General features: G+C 44.7%; 1 protein-coding gene across 1 annotated transcript; it reads left to right on the top strand.

Moving 5' to 3' along the window:
- Window positions 1-9,357: 9,357 nt before the first annotated feature.
- On the top strand, window positions 9,358-11,212 carry RASSF10 (Ras association domain family member 10). Its single transcript, XM_024213414.3, has one exon. It carries the CDS (start codon window positions 9,384-9,386, stop codon window positions 10,782-10,784), a length of 1,401 nt encoding a protein of 466 aa, XP_024069182.2. The 5' UTR covers window positions 9,358-9,383; the 3' UTR covers window positions 10,785-11,212.
- The last annotated feature ends 3,186 nt before the right edge of the window (window positions 11,213-14,398 follow it).

A 14,398-nucleotide genomic window follows, 5' to 3' on the forward strand; every position in this document is an offset into this window, starting at 1 on the left:
TTCTCCCTTCTACTGCCTTTCTAATTATTTGCCACCCAAGGTTCTAAGTTGAATCTAATTTTATTTTCTTACCCCATCCTGGATCCCACGCTTGCTCACATGACTAGTCTTTAATTACATGAGTTGCTCTTCTACAGTTTACTTGCTTAAGGAAGGGCTACTCCTGGGCCTTCTCTAACCCCCCTTGGTGTCAATGAGTGTGGAGCTGAGATCTTGGGAGTATGAATACACTTGTTTGGGCCTCCTATTTCCACCAACATTAGGTACTTTTTAGTGTTGTTTTTCTGTTGTCACTAGGATTTACAGACCTCACTATGTATTATTTATGAATGTACCTGACCTACTGGAATTATTTCCAAAAGTTGGATTATATTTGACCAGCTAAAAAATCAATTTCATGTATGATCTACCCAAAATAAGAATGACAATAAATCTAAAACTGAGCCAAAAATACCAATATTGATAAATTATTATAGAAGTTTTATAGAAAGGCTTTGGGGAATTCTGCATGTAAATGGCTTGAAAGATCAAGCCCTGTAATGGGAACAAAAATGGAGAGGTGGCAAAAGAATTTAGCGATCTCACAAGCCATTTTAATTCAGTTTGACTACATCTGAAATGTAAATTGTACTTCCTACATTTGTATTAACAGCTATGCCTATTGTGTCAATGTCTGAATATAAATCTATGCAAAGAAAGCTGAAATTAACTATTGGCCATGGAAACAGAGTAGGAAAAGCAAACTGTGTTCCGACATTTGAAATATTATAATCAGAGGATTTCATGGTTTATTTTAGAAACGAGTGTTCTATTCATTCCAGCATTCAGAATATTCCTTTGTTCACATACTAATGTGCTGAACCTGATTACTTCAAGAACAAGACCTCATAACTGTAGGGAGGAAGGGTTCTCGGTTTTTCATCAGCTCCCATACCATATGTTTCATTGGACAAAAGAATGTCACTGAATCCAAAGAGATGCCCATATAGTGTACTATACAAAGTAAAATATTGCTCAAACTCGTGAAATGTTGAAACAATGTCTTGTTTCATGTGAACTTCCAAATGAATGTGGCAATAGTGTAGGGTGATGAGAGGATACAACTCATCGCTATGGATAGAAATGTGTATCATTAACTTCTCCTACTTAGACAATATATAATTAATATCAGGTTCTCTTTGTACCTGGAAGAACTGCATAACAAAAATGTACTGTATACAATATACCTGTGAGCACATGAGAGTTGGAACTACTTGCCAAAAACCTTGCCAAGGTTGATCTTGGGCCTCTTTCTTTGCTGCAGCAGCGATGTTCAGTAGCTGCATTATGTTGCCAACATGAACACAACTTTTAGTTTTATGTCAGACCGACATGTTTCAAACTATCAACACTTTGGGCTCAGTCCGGCTCCCAGTGAAGTCAGTGACTTAAGTGAGAGCAGGAGCAGGTCCTTTCTGTACTGTGGACAGAAATGGACTGAAGATGTGGGTTTTTGGTGTTTGTTTTTTTCCCCCCTCAGTGTCCATCATCTAACTTAAGGCCTAAATCATCATGGCCCTTCTGCAAATTGGCCTGCACACAAGGGCATTTGCATGAAATCAGCATCATCCTTTCCCCCTGAAACTTGCATTGTCCCCCTCAGAAACTGAAGAAATTTTATAAATACAAATGCCATCACAGCATTATCTCACATGGCCCCTGTACAGTGCAAAGAGAGAGTTTAGAAACAGCCACTGGCAGCATTCTCTTAGGCCTGAGGACAGGAAGTCACCCTCTTTCCTCCCTGCATTTCCTTTCATAGTTCCACTGATTCACTGTCAGTTTCCTAGTGTTTCCACCTCCATCTCTCAAATAGCCTTCTGAGACCACAATTCTTCTTCATTAATTAGAAGGGGATAGGGATCATCAGATGGAAACTGAGTTGAAAAAAATATGGACAGTGTTTTTGGCCCTAAAGTAGTTAAATATGCCTGATACAAGCTATTTGGGTGAAACAATGTATATGTGTTTGGGTAAATTCCTAAACAATGGAAAATCTACCACCAGAAGAGCTTGAGACAAATTCCCTGAGGGTTAGGGACACATTTAATATAAGAGTTGATAGGCTACAAGAGCTAAATAAACAGACATATTTGCAGAGTGCAGGACTCCTGCAGATGTGCCTGCCATTATTTCCCAGTGCATGGCTCATTTTTTGGAACAATGAGGAATACTAAATGTGAAGAAAAATGATGCAAGACCGAATGTGTAGGAAGTTGGGGAATTGTACCAGGAATCTTTGATGTACATTTATTTTGACTAGTACTGCAGTTGTACAGCAGATTGAATGTTTTATTCTTTGAAAATGACATAGCTATCATGTGGGCATGATTCTTATTTTCAACAGCTTTACACCTCTGACTTCCTAACAGTTACTTCTGATTAACATGTGTAAGTGTGAGGAGAATATCTATCATGTAGATTATTGGGAAAGGCATTTGCTTACTTGTTTAATTAGATATCTGTATCTACCTCTTGGTAAGTATAGATTCATTAGTGCTTCATAAAGGAAAGGGAACGTGAAGTAAGTTTTATAGCAGGCTTTTATTTTTCCATCATATTTGTTAAAGGCCCGGGCCACCAAAATGGCTGCTGCTGCACCCTGGCTCCCAACATGTCCTGCAATGTCCAGTTTCAGTTAAGGAGGTTTGTTTAATCTTTGTCATAAAGGAATAAACAACCAGAATGAAGTCTTAAGTCAATAGCTGGCCCCCAGGCTTCAGGGCCACCCCTCCCAGAGGTCTCTGACACTCCAGCTCCTTGCAGCTTCCTAACCTCAGCCAGCTCTGCTCCCCCGTTGGAGCAACAGCCACAGGTTGCTTCCCTGAGCCTCCCCTTGCTCCAGGGATTCACCACAGGAGTTAGCTCCACCCCTTTGTGGCCTTTGCTGCCCAGGGCTCAGCTTGTCTCAGTCCTTCCTCCCAGGACTCAGCCTACCACAGTCCTTCCTCCCAGCCCTCTTTAATTAGCTGGGGTAGGCTCACCTGCTGCAGTCCAGGGGTGCTGGGCTCAGTCTATCCACAGAGATCAGCTACCCTGTGACAAGCATTAGTGCAGTTGTCTAAGATGGATGAGTAAGTAACTAAGATGGATTAGTGAGTTATTGAGGACCTGGTCTTGTGGCTGTGGCTGTGGCACTGGCCTGGAAATCAGTAGAGCTTGGTTCTAGTCTTTGTTCTGTGACTAACCTGGTGTGTGACATTGGGCAAGTCTTCAGGGCAGGGACTGTCTCTTACTAAGTGTGTGTATTTTGGTGCCTAGCACATTTAAACCTCCAGGCTCTACTGCAATATAAATATTAATAATTTTCCCTTAATGGAATTCAACAAAGAGACATACATGCATTTTCAAGGAGTTGCACAGGGACGTATCCATGCAGCCCCCATTGAGTTCAGCGGAAGGGGTGTTCTGTCCCAGCACAACTGTTTGTAGTATGGGTGGAACAGTGTATGCATTAAATAAAGAATAACTGGGATAAAGGCATCTAAGTGGTACAATCCAACATCAGTGCCTATTGTTCATACAGAGATCATCACAGCCATCCCAAAAGGTATCACATAAGTGAATAAAAACTATTGATCACATTAAATTGCAATGATTATTTCCTTAAATATGTAAACTCAGTTAATTATAATTCATTAATATACAAATTGAATGAAGGAAACTGAAGAGGAAACACAGAAGTAGAAATATCTATCAAAAGTGCAAGTTCCTTCAATGGCTGCAACAGAGGTAATAAGCTAATATTCTCATTTTGAAACTGATTGGAAACAATTTCACCAAGGAAAGTCTAAAACTCAGTCTGTAAATTGTTTCAGCTAAAATCTATACAGTCCTGTGGATAGAGGTTGTTCAAGATTTTCATGACATGCATCCTAACTAGGGTAGCAGATTTTCATGGCACTACATGATTTGGTTATTCTGTTTTATGCTTTCAGGAATAAATAGGTATGAAAGAAAGGAGCATCCGTGAAAGAGTGATTTGTAAACTCAAGTAGCCTCTTCACTATTCATATACCTATAAGCTCAGGCAAGCTCTCAAAGAATCTGTAATAGATCTTATTAATAGTCTAATTGTGTCCTAGGACTGCATTAATGCTTGTCTCACAATCAAAAAACAAGTGTAAGGGACCTATCACTAAACCTTGTAAAATAAGATTAACAGGAATTCAGGGAGGGGAACAGAGCAAATAGCTGCTGTTCAAGACCACAACAAAGACTAACTTCACTGCCGTTATGGCTTGATGGAATATTGGTTGCAACCTTCCTTCACTTATCTAATTTATACTATATTCTTTTTCAGTAACAACAGCAGAACAATCCTATCTGAATATTAAGAGCACTCTACTTGGGGGGGCAGGTGTGATTTCATCTCCAAACATCTCATTTTACAGTTTAACCCGGGGTCGGCAACGTTTGGCACGTGGCTCGCCAGGGTAAGCACCCTGGCGGGCCGGGCCAGTTTTATTTACCTGCTGACGCGGCAAGTTCGGCCGATCGCGGCCCCCAGTGGCCGCGGTTCGCCGTCCCGGGCCAATGGGGGCGTCGGGAAGCGGCGTGGGCGAGCGATGTGCTGGCCGCGGCTTCCCGCCGCCCCCATTGGCCCGGGACGGCGAACCGCGGCCAGTGGGGGCCGTGATCAGCCAAACCTGCCGCGTCAGCAGGTAAATAAAACTGGCCCGGCCCGCCAGGGTGCTTACCATGGTGAGCCGCGTGCCGAACGTTGCCGACCCCTGGTTTAACCCTTTGTAAATAAGTTATAGTCTTTATTTAGTTTTTAAAACATTCACCCACCTGCTACTCTGCTTTATGAATTGACAGGCAGTAAATGAATTTTACGGTTTGGGCTCTGATAAGGTAAGTTCCTGCTGACACTATTTGCTTTTTGTTTCTTGAAAGTAGCAGAGCTGCAATTAATTTCTGGAAGCTCAACGGAAAAAGAAACCAACATTTTACTATCAGAAACACCTAAAATAAAAGTACAAGTCACACCACTATCAGCTGTTCTTATCATAAAAGAGTATTTGTAAGTTATTTTATGCCCTCTTGAAATATGAAGGAGAGAGAACATTTATATATAGTGACAGGTTATGGCCAATGTACTGTCACCATTGCCCTGCTTTGTCACACTTGTGGGGAATGTAAAGCAACAACTTTTGCACATGCTAAACTGTAGCTTTGTCTTTAGACTAAGATTTCCAAAGGAGCCTAAAGGAGTTAAACATCCCACTCCCATTCACTTTCCATGCTAGCAGCTAATAAGGCAAAATCAGTGAAAACAAACAAGGCCCCTCCAGTGATATGGGTGGCATTTAGTGAGATAAGTTTACAGTTCAAAAGCAGAGCCTACTGTCACATGTGCATTGATGTGGTTTTATACAAAGTAATCTGATGGCTACCTGGGTTCGGGAACATTCTGTATGTGTGTTGGCTTTCAAAAGTAAGAAGGTTAAATTGCATTGAAAGCTTCTTTTAGGATTTATAGGGGACTTGACATTACTGCTGGTGTGGGAGAGAACTATCTTCCTTCCATGTTGCATATAAGCATGTTACCTCCCTTTAGGCTTGACCACCTGCAGTCTGCAGCTGTTAGACTCTAAAGGCTGGTCTACACTTGGGGCGGGGGGGGAATCGATCTAAGATACGCAACTTCAGCTATGTGAATAGCGTAGCTGAAGTCAAAGTATCTTAGATCAATTTACTTTGGGTCCTCATGGCGCGGCATTGACGGCCGTGGCTCCCCCATCGACTCCGCTACCGCTGCTCGCTCCGGTAGAGTTCCGGAGTCGACGGGGAGTGCGTTCCGGGATCGATATATCGCGTCTTAACGAGACGCGATATATCGATCCCCGATAAATCGATCGCTACCCGCCGATACGGCGGGTAGTCTGGATGTACCCTAAGATGAAGGAGCTTTCTTTGCTAAGGGGATGTCATAAACTAGCTTGTGTACTTCTGCCGTCTACTGGAATATAGAAGACTTACTTGTACATTCTTCTGTTTGCTGAGTTTGCACCTTCATTTGAGCTGGACCTGTTATTTTGGAGCCAGTGCATCCTTGCGATATTTTTTTCTCTTGGCATGAGATGACAGAAGGAGAGAAAGACAGAAGCAGGGAGGAAGGAGGGGTAGTCCAGTCTAGTGATTAAAGATAACTGGAAAACAAGAGACCTTGTTTCTGTTCCCCGCGCTACTATCTTGCTGTATAACCTTGGGCAAGTCCCTTAAGTTTCCTGTGCCCCAGTTTCTCTTTCTGTAAAACTGAGATAATACTGTTACCCCCTTTGTAAAATGCACTGGAATCCTTGAATGAAGTGCAATAAGGCTGCATGTACTCCACTACTCCATGGAGAAAGAATTTGCTGCAGAGCTCACCTGTTGGTGCAGAACTGTGCTGCAGAATTTTAACTTTCATTTAAAAAAAATTAAGCCTCTAGATTTTATGGGTTTGAAGAAAACAACCTTCCAAGTGTAACTGATGCAGTGACATCTGCAGCCAGCCTGAAACAATAACTCTGGAGTGTTAACTTTGAAATCTAATAGTGCAAATTCGAATGTCAACTACTTCACTACTGATCATTTAAATAGCCATCTAATGGGCTCATCCTGCAAATTCAAGCCATTCCCCACGCTTCACCAAGTGCCAAAAACCCAGCTGTCCCCAACCACATTAACAACTTCAGTTTCTCCCTGATAGAAGCTGGCTGAGTGGGACTCTTCAGTGGCAAAGAGCCAACATAACAGCATAACACTCAGTGCTGGGGGCATACTCAGGGGAAGGTGGTACAGTGAGAGCGAAGCAGTGCTCAGACTATGCCTGGCTGCCAGAATGAGGCCATAGACAGCCAGACTCAAGTTAGAGCAGCCTCTCATTAATCCTTTCTCTGTAATTTACACTTCCATGTACCAATTAGGCGCGTAGAACTCTGTGGCAGAATCACCCTGAGGGACTGCAGGGCATTGCTACTCCCTCTCAAGTTTTCCAGCAGGGTGATGATGGGAGCAGCTCTCTCCCTTCAGAACTCTACATGCTGTGTCAGCAGGAGCCTTTGAGGTGAGGAGCTGAAACTGCAGAATTCTTGGCCACATTCCCTCCTTGGTCAGCACCATCCAGTTTTGGGGCAGTATTAGTTCTCCCAGGGCTGCATCAGAGATGCTGCCACTTTGTGCCATGGCAGCCTGAAGACTCTCTGCTGCTGGGATCCTCCTTTCTAACCCCTGATGCTAATCTAGCCCTAAGGCTGAAATTAACTAACGGTGCATAGAGTAATCAGACTGTGTCTGGAACTCCATGAGAGTTGATATATACCCCTTCAACTCATGGATAACACATGGCAATGAAGCACAGCCTAACTGTGGCAGCCACTATCCCCCTTTAAAAAGGGGATTACAAAGTGCTAGTGCCCCTGTCACATGAAGATAACAGTAATCATAAATCAGCAGATTATGACAGGGATATAAATTTGTGTCAGGTGCCTGGGCCCAGGAAACACTGTTTAGTCTTTTACCATCACTCCTGTGTTTTATGCCTTATAACACCCACCAGTTGCCTCATCTTAGAATCTTTTAACCTGGAAAAAAAAAATACAATGAGAAAATTAGTGAGCCTCATCTCCAGGAAAGTTGGAAACAATGAACAAAGTGGCCTCAGCCCACTTCCTATTTGGACAGCAGTTTGCATCATAAGAACCACCATCATACTTGGTAACCTTAGGAATTTTAGCAGCAAGGAGACTGAACTAGACAGTTATCTGTCAGGGTGTTCCCTCCAGGGCAAATTAGAAAGAACATTTGCTGAAAAGCTTTCTCAGCCACTGCCTGTGCTTAGCTTGACTTCGATGGATAAATGGAAGAGGTTAGTCTCCATGGCTGTTAACCCAGAATCTTTCACAAGCACAACATTCATTATTTTTATATGACATTTTTACCAACTCTGGAAATTCACACATCAATCTTCAATGTTAGGAGAATTTTCCCATTTTAACAATTAACGTTTTAGTCATTTAAAACAAAATTCAGAAGTGCAACATTCCCAGATTACTCAGCAATCCTAGAAATTGTTACACACATCACAACATGAAAAAACAGATTTTATGACCATTTCTTCAATCTGCTTTGCTGCATTCCACACTAAAGCCCGCTCCCATCAGAGTAAATGGCAAATTCCCATTAAACTCTGGCTTAGCTAGCATTTTAATAACACTCAGCAGTTACTGTCCATTGCACATTGCATCTGCAAAGTGCTTTACAAACATAAAACTCTGACTAATTATAGGCTGAAGGTTTATTAAAATTGTAGAAATCCTGGCCCTGGCTTTTTACTTTGAAGATCCAGTGTTTACTCCAACCTCTCTATTTGGGGGGGGGGGGGAGAAGAGGGGGAATAGGGCCGCCCCGGAAAGATTCCTTAAAGCAGTTCATTTAGCCTCAAGCCTGGAGCTTTTGGTGAGGAAGAGGGGCAAAGGGGCCACTTGTACCCCCCCCCCCAAATGATCTTAAGGGGCCCCAAACTTTTGTCAGAAATGCCAAAACATGCACAGTCTTTATCCTTTATAGACAGTATTTTGTTGTGCACTAGCCAAAAAAATAAATAAAAAACCCAAGATTCCCCCGAGGTCTAACTAACCCCTGGGTGGTTATTTTGTTTTTCAGCTAGCGACCCACTTCCCCCCCTCCCAGTAAGGGGAGCCTGGAACCGGCACCGTTTCGCATACAAGGAAAGCTTCCCTCAAGCTACCGCCTCGGCTTGTTTTTGAATGCAGTGGCCTTGCTGGAGGCAAGTGGTTGGGAAGCTGAGCGCGCTGCCCGGAGTACCTGCACGCTGGGGGCAAGGGGAAAGGTACCGCTGATCACTCCCGCCTCAGCTGGGAGGGAGGAAGCCGTCACGTGGTGGGGGAGGAAAACCCGGCAGCCTGGGGAGGGCAGTAGCAGAGCGCGAGGAGGTGACACGGCAGGCGGCAGGAGGAGCTGGAGCGCTGAGGTTGGCAGTTTCCCTGGTTCCTCCTGGCGGATTACACGGCGGGGGGAAGCAAATGCACCGAGGAGGCGAGCTGGGCGCTGAGCAGTCGCCTCTGCAGCTGAAGGCTCAAAGCAGCCTCTCTCCAGGGGGAGACTTCGCATCAGTTTAGCCGCACGTCCGGCACAGGAGGCAGGCAGGTGGGGTGCGCTGTTTGGAGACGGGGGGTGACTAGCTGGGGGAGAGGAATCCTTTCCAGCCATGCTCAGGCTGGGCTCCAGGGCGACGCAGACGGGACCTTGGCTCCCTACCCTACCGTGAAGGCTCCTATGGGGGATTTCCCGTCTGCTGGGAGGCGCAGCCCGGTGGCCAGGTGGCCCCAGCCCCGATGGAGCCGGAGGAGAGGAAGATCTCGGTGTGGCTCTGCCAGGAGGAGAAGTTGATCTCTGGCCTCTCCAGACGCACCACTTGCTCCGACGTGGTGCGGGTGGTGCTGGAGGACAACAGCCAGCGGCAGCAGCTGGCCACCCTGCAGGATTCCGGCGGGGGGATGCTCTCGGGCCCCCCCGAGTCCTACTGCATCGTGGAGAAGTGGAGGGGCTTCGAGAGGATCCTGCCCAACAAGACCAAGATCCTGAGGCTCTGGGCTGCCTGGGGGGACGAGCAGGAGAACGTCCGCTTCGTGCTGGTCCGCAGCGAGGCGTCCCTGCCCAACACGGGGCCCCGCAGCGCCGAGGCCAGGGTGGTGCTGAGCAAGGAGCGCCCCTGCCATGGCCTCGGGGCGGCCCGGGCCAGCCTGGCGCTCACGCAGGAGAAGCAGCGCCGGGTGGTGAGAAAAGCCTTCCGGAAACTGGCCAAGATCAACAAGAAGCGGCAGCAGCCGCTGGCCAAGGAGGCGTCCTCGGCGGAGAGGATGGAGACCCTGGTGCACCTGGTGCTGTCGCAGGACCACACCATCCGCCAGCAGATCCAGCGGCTCCGGGAGCTGGACCGGGAGATCGACAGGTACGAGGCTAAGATCCATCTGGACCGCATGAAGCGGCACGGCGTGAACTACGTGCAGGACACCTACTTGGTGGGGGCCAGTAGCTGCGAGCTGGAGGCGAGCCGGGAGCTGGAGCCGGGCCCGGGCCCGGACGGGGCGGCCGGGCAGCTGGAGGAGTACGCCAGGAAGTGCGAGGAGGTGCTGCAGCTGCAGGAGCAGCGGACGCGGCAGGAAGAGCTGCTGGAGCACCTGGCTGGCGAGATCCAGGAGGAGCTGAACGAGCGCTGGATGAAGCGGCGCCGGGAGGAGCTGGCCGCGGCCAAGGGCTCCAGTTCCAGCCTGTCCGAGCCCGAGTGCAACACCATGGAGCTGAGCGGCGGGGCCGGCAGCGAGCTCCACGTGGAGCAGGAGCGCGTGAAGACCCAGCTGAGCACCAGCCTCTACATCGGGCTCCGGCTGAGCACGGACTTAGAGGCGATCAAAACGGACCTGGATTACACGCAGCGCGCCCGCGAGGACAAGGAGCGGGAGCTGCAGCGCCTGCTCGAGACGCTGAACACTTTGGACTTCGCGGACACCCAGACGGCAGCTCAGATCCTCCTCCCCGAGGAGCGCGCTCCCGGCGGCCCTGCCTTACACGAGGCTGGGCTGGGGGCTCCCGTGGGCAGCTCAGACGTCTGGGAGGGCCAGGCCAGGGGGCGGTGCAAGGACTGCGAGGAGAACGATGAGGACTCGGATACAGGACTGAGCTCCATGCACAGCCAGGACTCTGACTCTGTCCCAGTCTGTGAATCGCTTGTATAGCGGCCTCCTTCCTTAAGTAAAATAAGCTCAGGGACCCACAGCGAAATCCAAACTTGTGCTTCCTCCTTGGCACTCTTAGAATATAACTATTCATTTTCACATCCGCCAGCAGAAGAGATCCTAGAGTGGACTCCTGTGATATATTTCCATTAGAACAAAAATGTGTGGTTTTTGTTGTTGTTGTTCTATCCTTTTGGGGAGGAGGGGGACCACTTTAAAATCCAGATGCCAGTTAGTGCCATATTATGGTAATTTATGCAAACCGATGATGACCAGTTATCTGGAGATAACATAAGCTAATGGTAAACTACACAGTTGAAGAATTAAATGGATTACACCATACAATGTTGACTCTACAGAAAGACTATACCTGCATTTTGCTGCATAGCGACTGTTGGAAAGGAGGTTTGTTGTAGTAGGTACTGTAAGGAAAGAATTGGGTTGGGGGGGGGCGGGGAGAAGAGCTTACACTGTAAAATGCACTCATAAAAAGGAAATACACTGAATCTGAATTGTGGCTTAAGTTTAAACTTGTTAAAACTAGTCATCAGCAGACACTTTTTAGTCTGTCTCCTCACTACTTTCATCTTTTAGAAAAAACACACACACACAATGTTTGCATTTCATTCAGTATTGGAATTACCTGTTTCCTAAATTCCTGCCTTTTATTTCACCTCAAAGGTGTTCTTGAATGGAACCCTTAATCCTATATTTCTCCAAAGCAAATACAGTCCAGTATAGGTTTCTTTACATAGTCTTTTTGTTGGAATGCTGGAACATATATTTTCTAGTTGAAACAAAAATTCAGCACCTTTATATTTCCTCAGTATTGCAAGTCAACTGTTTGCTACAGTATTTGCCACTTAAGAATTCAGTAGATTCCTCTTAGACAAAAATAAAAAAAAACGTTGAAAGTGCAGAACTAAAGTTCTGGGTGATTGAAAAATTAGTAAACAGGACATCTGTCAGTATGTTTGACATGGATGCCAGTTTGTTCTAATATATGAGCTTTTGAAATATATTGACTATGGTTTTTGCCATAAAAAGTGATAAATCATTAAACTAAGAACTGAACAAACTAAACAAATATAAATTAGCATGCAGTATCAGCACTCAGCTGTGAATGATGCATGTTCCCATACATAGATAATATCACGTTTGTTGACAGATAATTTAAGAGACGTTGTAAATATAAATGTTCACTAGATTAATTTAAAACAGTAATTAACACAGCCCGGTCTCTTCAAATATATTTTCTTTATCAGGTTAGTTGATGGTCTGCTGAGTTTAGTAATAGATAAATTACTGCATCAGCTTAAGCTACCATTTCTAATATGCAGTTCAATTCAGGCTAGCTCAGAATCTAGAGATCTGATGCCCAAAGTATAACTCAAGCTTGCTACAGTACAGCTGGGTGAAATAATTTAATCTCAGTTATTCCAGTGAAAAGGTACAGTATCAGGGGTAATATGTATTTCAATTAACTGGACTGCCAAATTTTCCTTTGCAGCTTAACCAATGTCGGGTATACTCTTACAATAACGAGTATTAATGGTTTGTGTATGGGAGAAGTGTTACTGCAATCAGTTTAATGGTAAAAGATCAGAGAATGTTCAATAAGGTCTGATTGACACAACATTTTAGAAGAACTCTGACGACAGGATATCTATGAACATTTGCTTTTAAGTTATAAGAAAGTATAAAGATAGCTGTGTCATGGACCAGGATCCTCAGTCTGTGTACGTTTGTGTAGTCCAATGAACTCAGCAGAACTAGACTGATTTACAGCAGCTGATATTGGGGGGGAGGGTGTTTTCCAAAGAGAAGTGTTGCTCTTTAACAGTGTTACCATTGGGAATCATACTGAACAGCAGAAACATAGATACAGCATTAAATCAATTTAAAAATAAACTAGTAATATACGTGTAAGTAAAAAAGCTCTAAAATTTCCATTAATGCCATTATTATTGATCAATTATACTGAAATAAGTGGTCTTCATAACATTTTAAAAAGTCTGATTATAAAATTATGGTTTTTGTATTTTAGGTGGGCTTGGAAAATATGTGCATACCTGTTTAAAGCCTAATAAAATGCTAGAAGATGAAATAAGAAAAATGAGTGTCCCCAGATTGCAATTTGATCACAAAATATCAGCATTGGTTCTCCATAGCCATGCATCTTGGGAGTCATTTATCCCAGTGCAAAGTGAGTGGTAAGATTTTTATCCTCACTCTGTATGGAGTAAATGATTCTACAAAGTAAAAGGCAATGGGGAATCAGCCCCATCATGTCTAACATCAATAGGCTGAGTTTGGAGATGTTTGGAAATGCTCACAAATGTACACTAGGGATCTAGCTCACTTGCAATTCAAAGAATTTTTATGAACCTAGATCTGAGGACTTTAATGGAGGTGGGGGTCAAGTCAAGAGCAGGGGCCATGTGGTTTTGCTGTATTATTTTTACCATTGCGGACGAAATTGAGCAAGTGACTATAGACTGCCTCTCCAGTGAGTGGCTGATGTAAGCAGTAAACTTCTCCAGTGAGCATCAAGTAGCTTTACATAAGATCTCCTATTAGCCATACCAAGCAAATAAAAAGGAAACCACATTATAGAAATAAGTTGCAACAGGCCTTGAATTATTATGCTATTGATACTCACCTCAGGTATGTTGTGAGCATGAGGCCAGAGCACCAAAGACAGGAAATTCAGAGTTGTTCATAGAGAAGCAAATTCTTGCTATTTTTCCTGGATCTGGAGGGCTCTTTCTGCAGCAGAATTATTGCAGTTTCAGTGCACAGGGGGATACTATTCCAGAAGCCTGTGCAGTCTGCACCCGAGGCATCTCAGCGGGTCATTGGAGGAACATTAGGGCTGATGGGTCTGGATTCTCCTGTAGGGATTGGGATGTTATTGCTGTAGATGGCACTGCAGTCCTGAAGTTACAGTAGGGGCTGCAGTGATTTGCCCATGCATGCATATATTTGAATGTTCTTACATCTAAAAAAACCACATACATCTGCTTACTAGTGTTTAAACAGTGGTATATGCAACTGCATTGATTTCCGTTTCCATCTCTATTTGCAATTTGTATTTATGCGTATTTGCAGTTCTCTGTCTTAGAACACTATTCAAAAGTTAGTAGGAAAGAGGAAATGACTGTTTGTGCTGGATCAGGGTGCTTTTCCGTTCCCATCCTCTTTTGTGCTTGTGCATCCTTCACTGGCTACTAAAGACAAACGATGACCCAATGTATGGGTTTGAGTGGAATTTGGCCCTGAGTGCTCAGCCAGATCATTGAATATTGATCAACTGCTGTCAGTAATATAGAAGAGTAGGATTCTACCACTTGCTGTATACATTATGAGAACAGAGATATAGGTAAGCAGCAGAAAAAGTGTATTTATTACTACCTATTGACAGAGAAATGATAGTGTTTTACCTCTCCAAACTCCATAATCTACCTGAAAGCTCTAAATTCTGACACTTGTCACTTCAGTTTTTTGTATCCCATTCTCTAGAATCCCATTTTCCATGTTCTTCCTCCCATGTTCATCTTACATGGAAGCATTAGAAGCAAGATTAAATGAAAAGCTAACTCCATTAAGAACCC

This window comes from Terrapene carolina, unplaced genomic scaffold (assembly GCF_002925995.2).
Source record: "Terrapene carolina triunguis isolate 2854851 unplaced genomic scaffold, T_m_triunguis-2.0 Scaffold96, whole genome shotgun sequence".
NCBI classification, from domain to species: domain Eukaryota; kingdom Metazoa; phylum Chordata; order Testudines; family Emydidae; genus Terrapene; species Terrapene triunguis.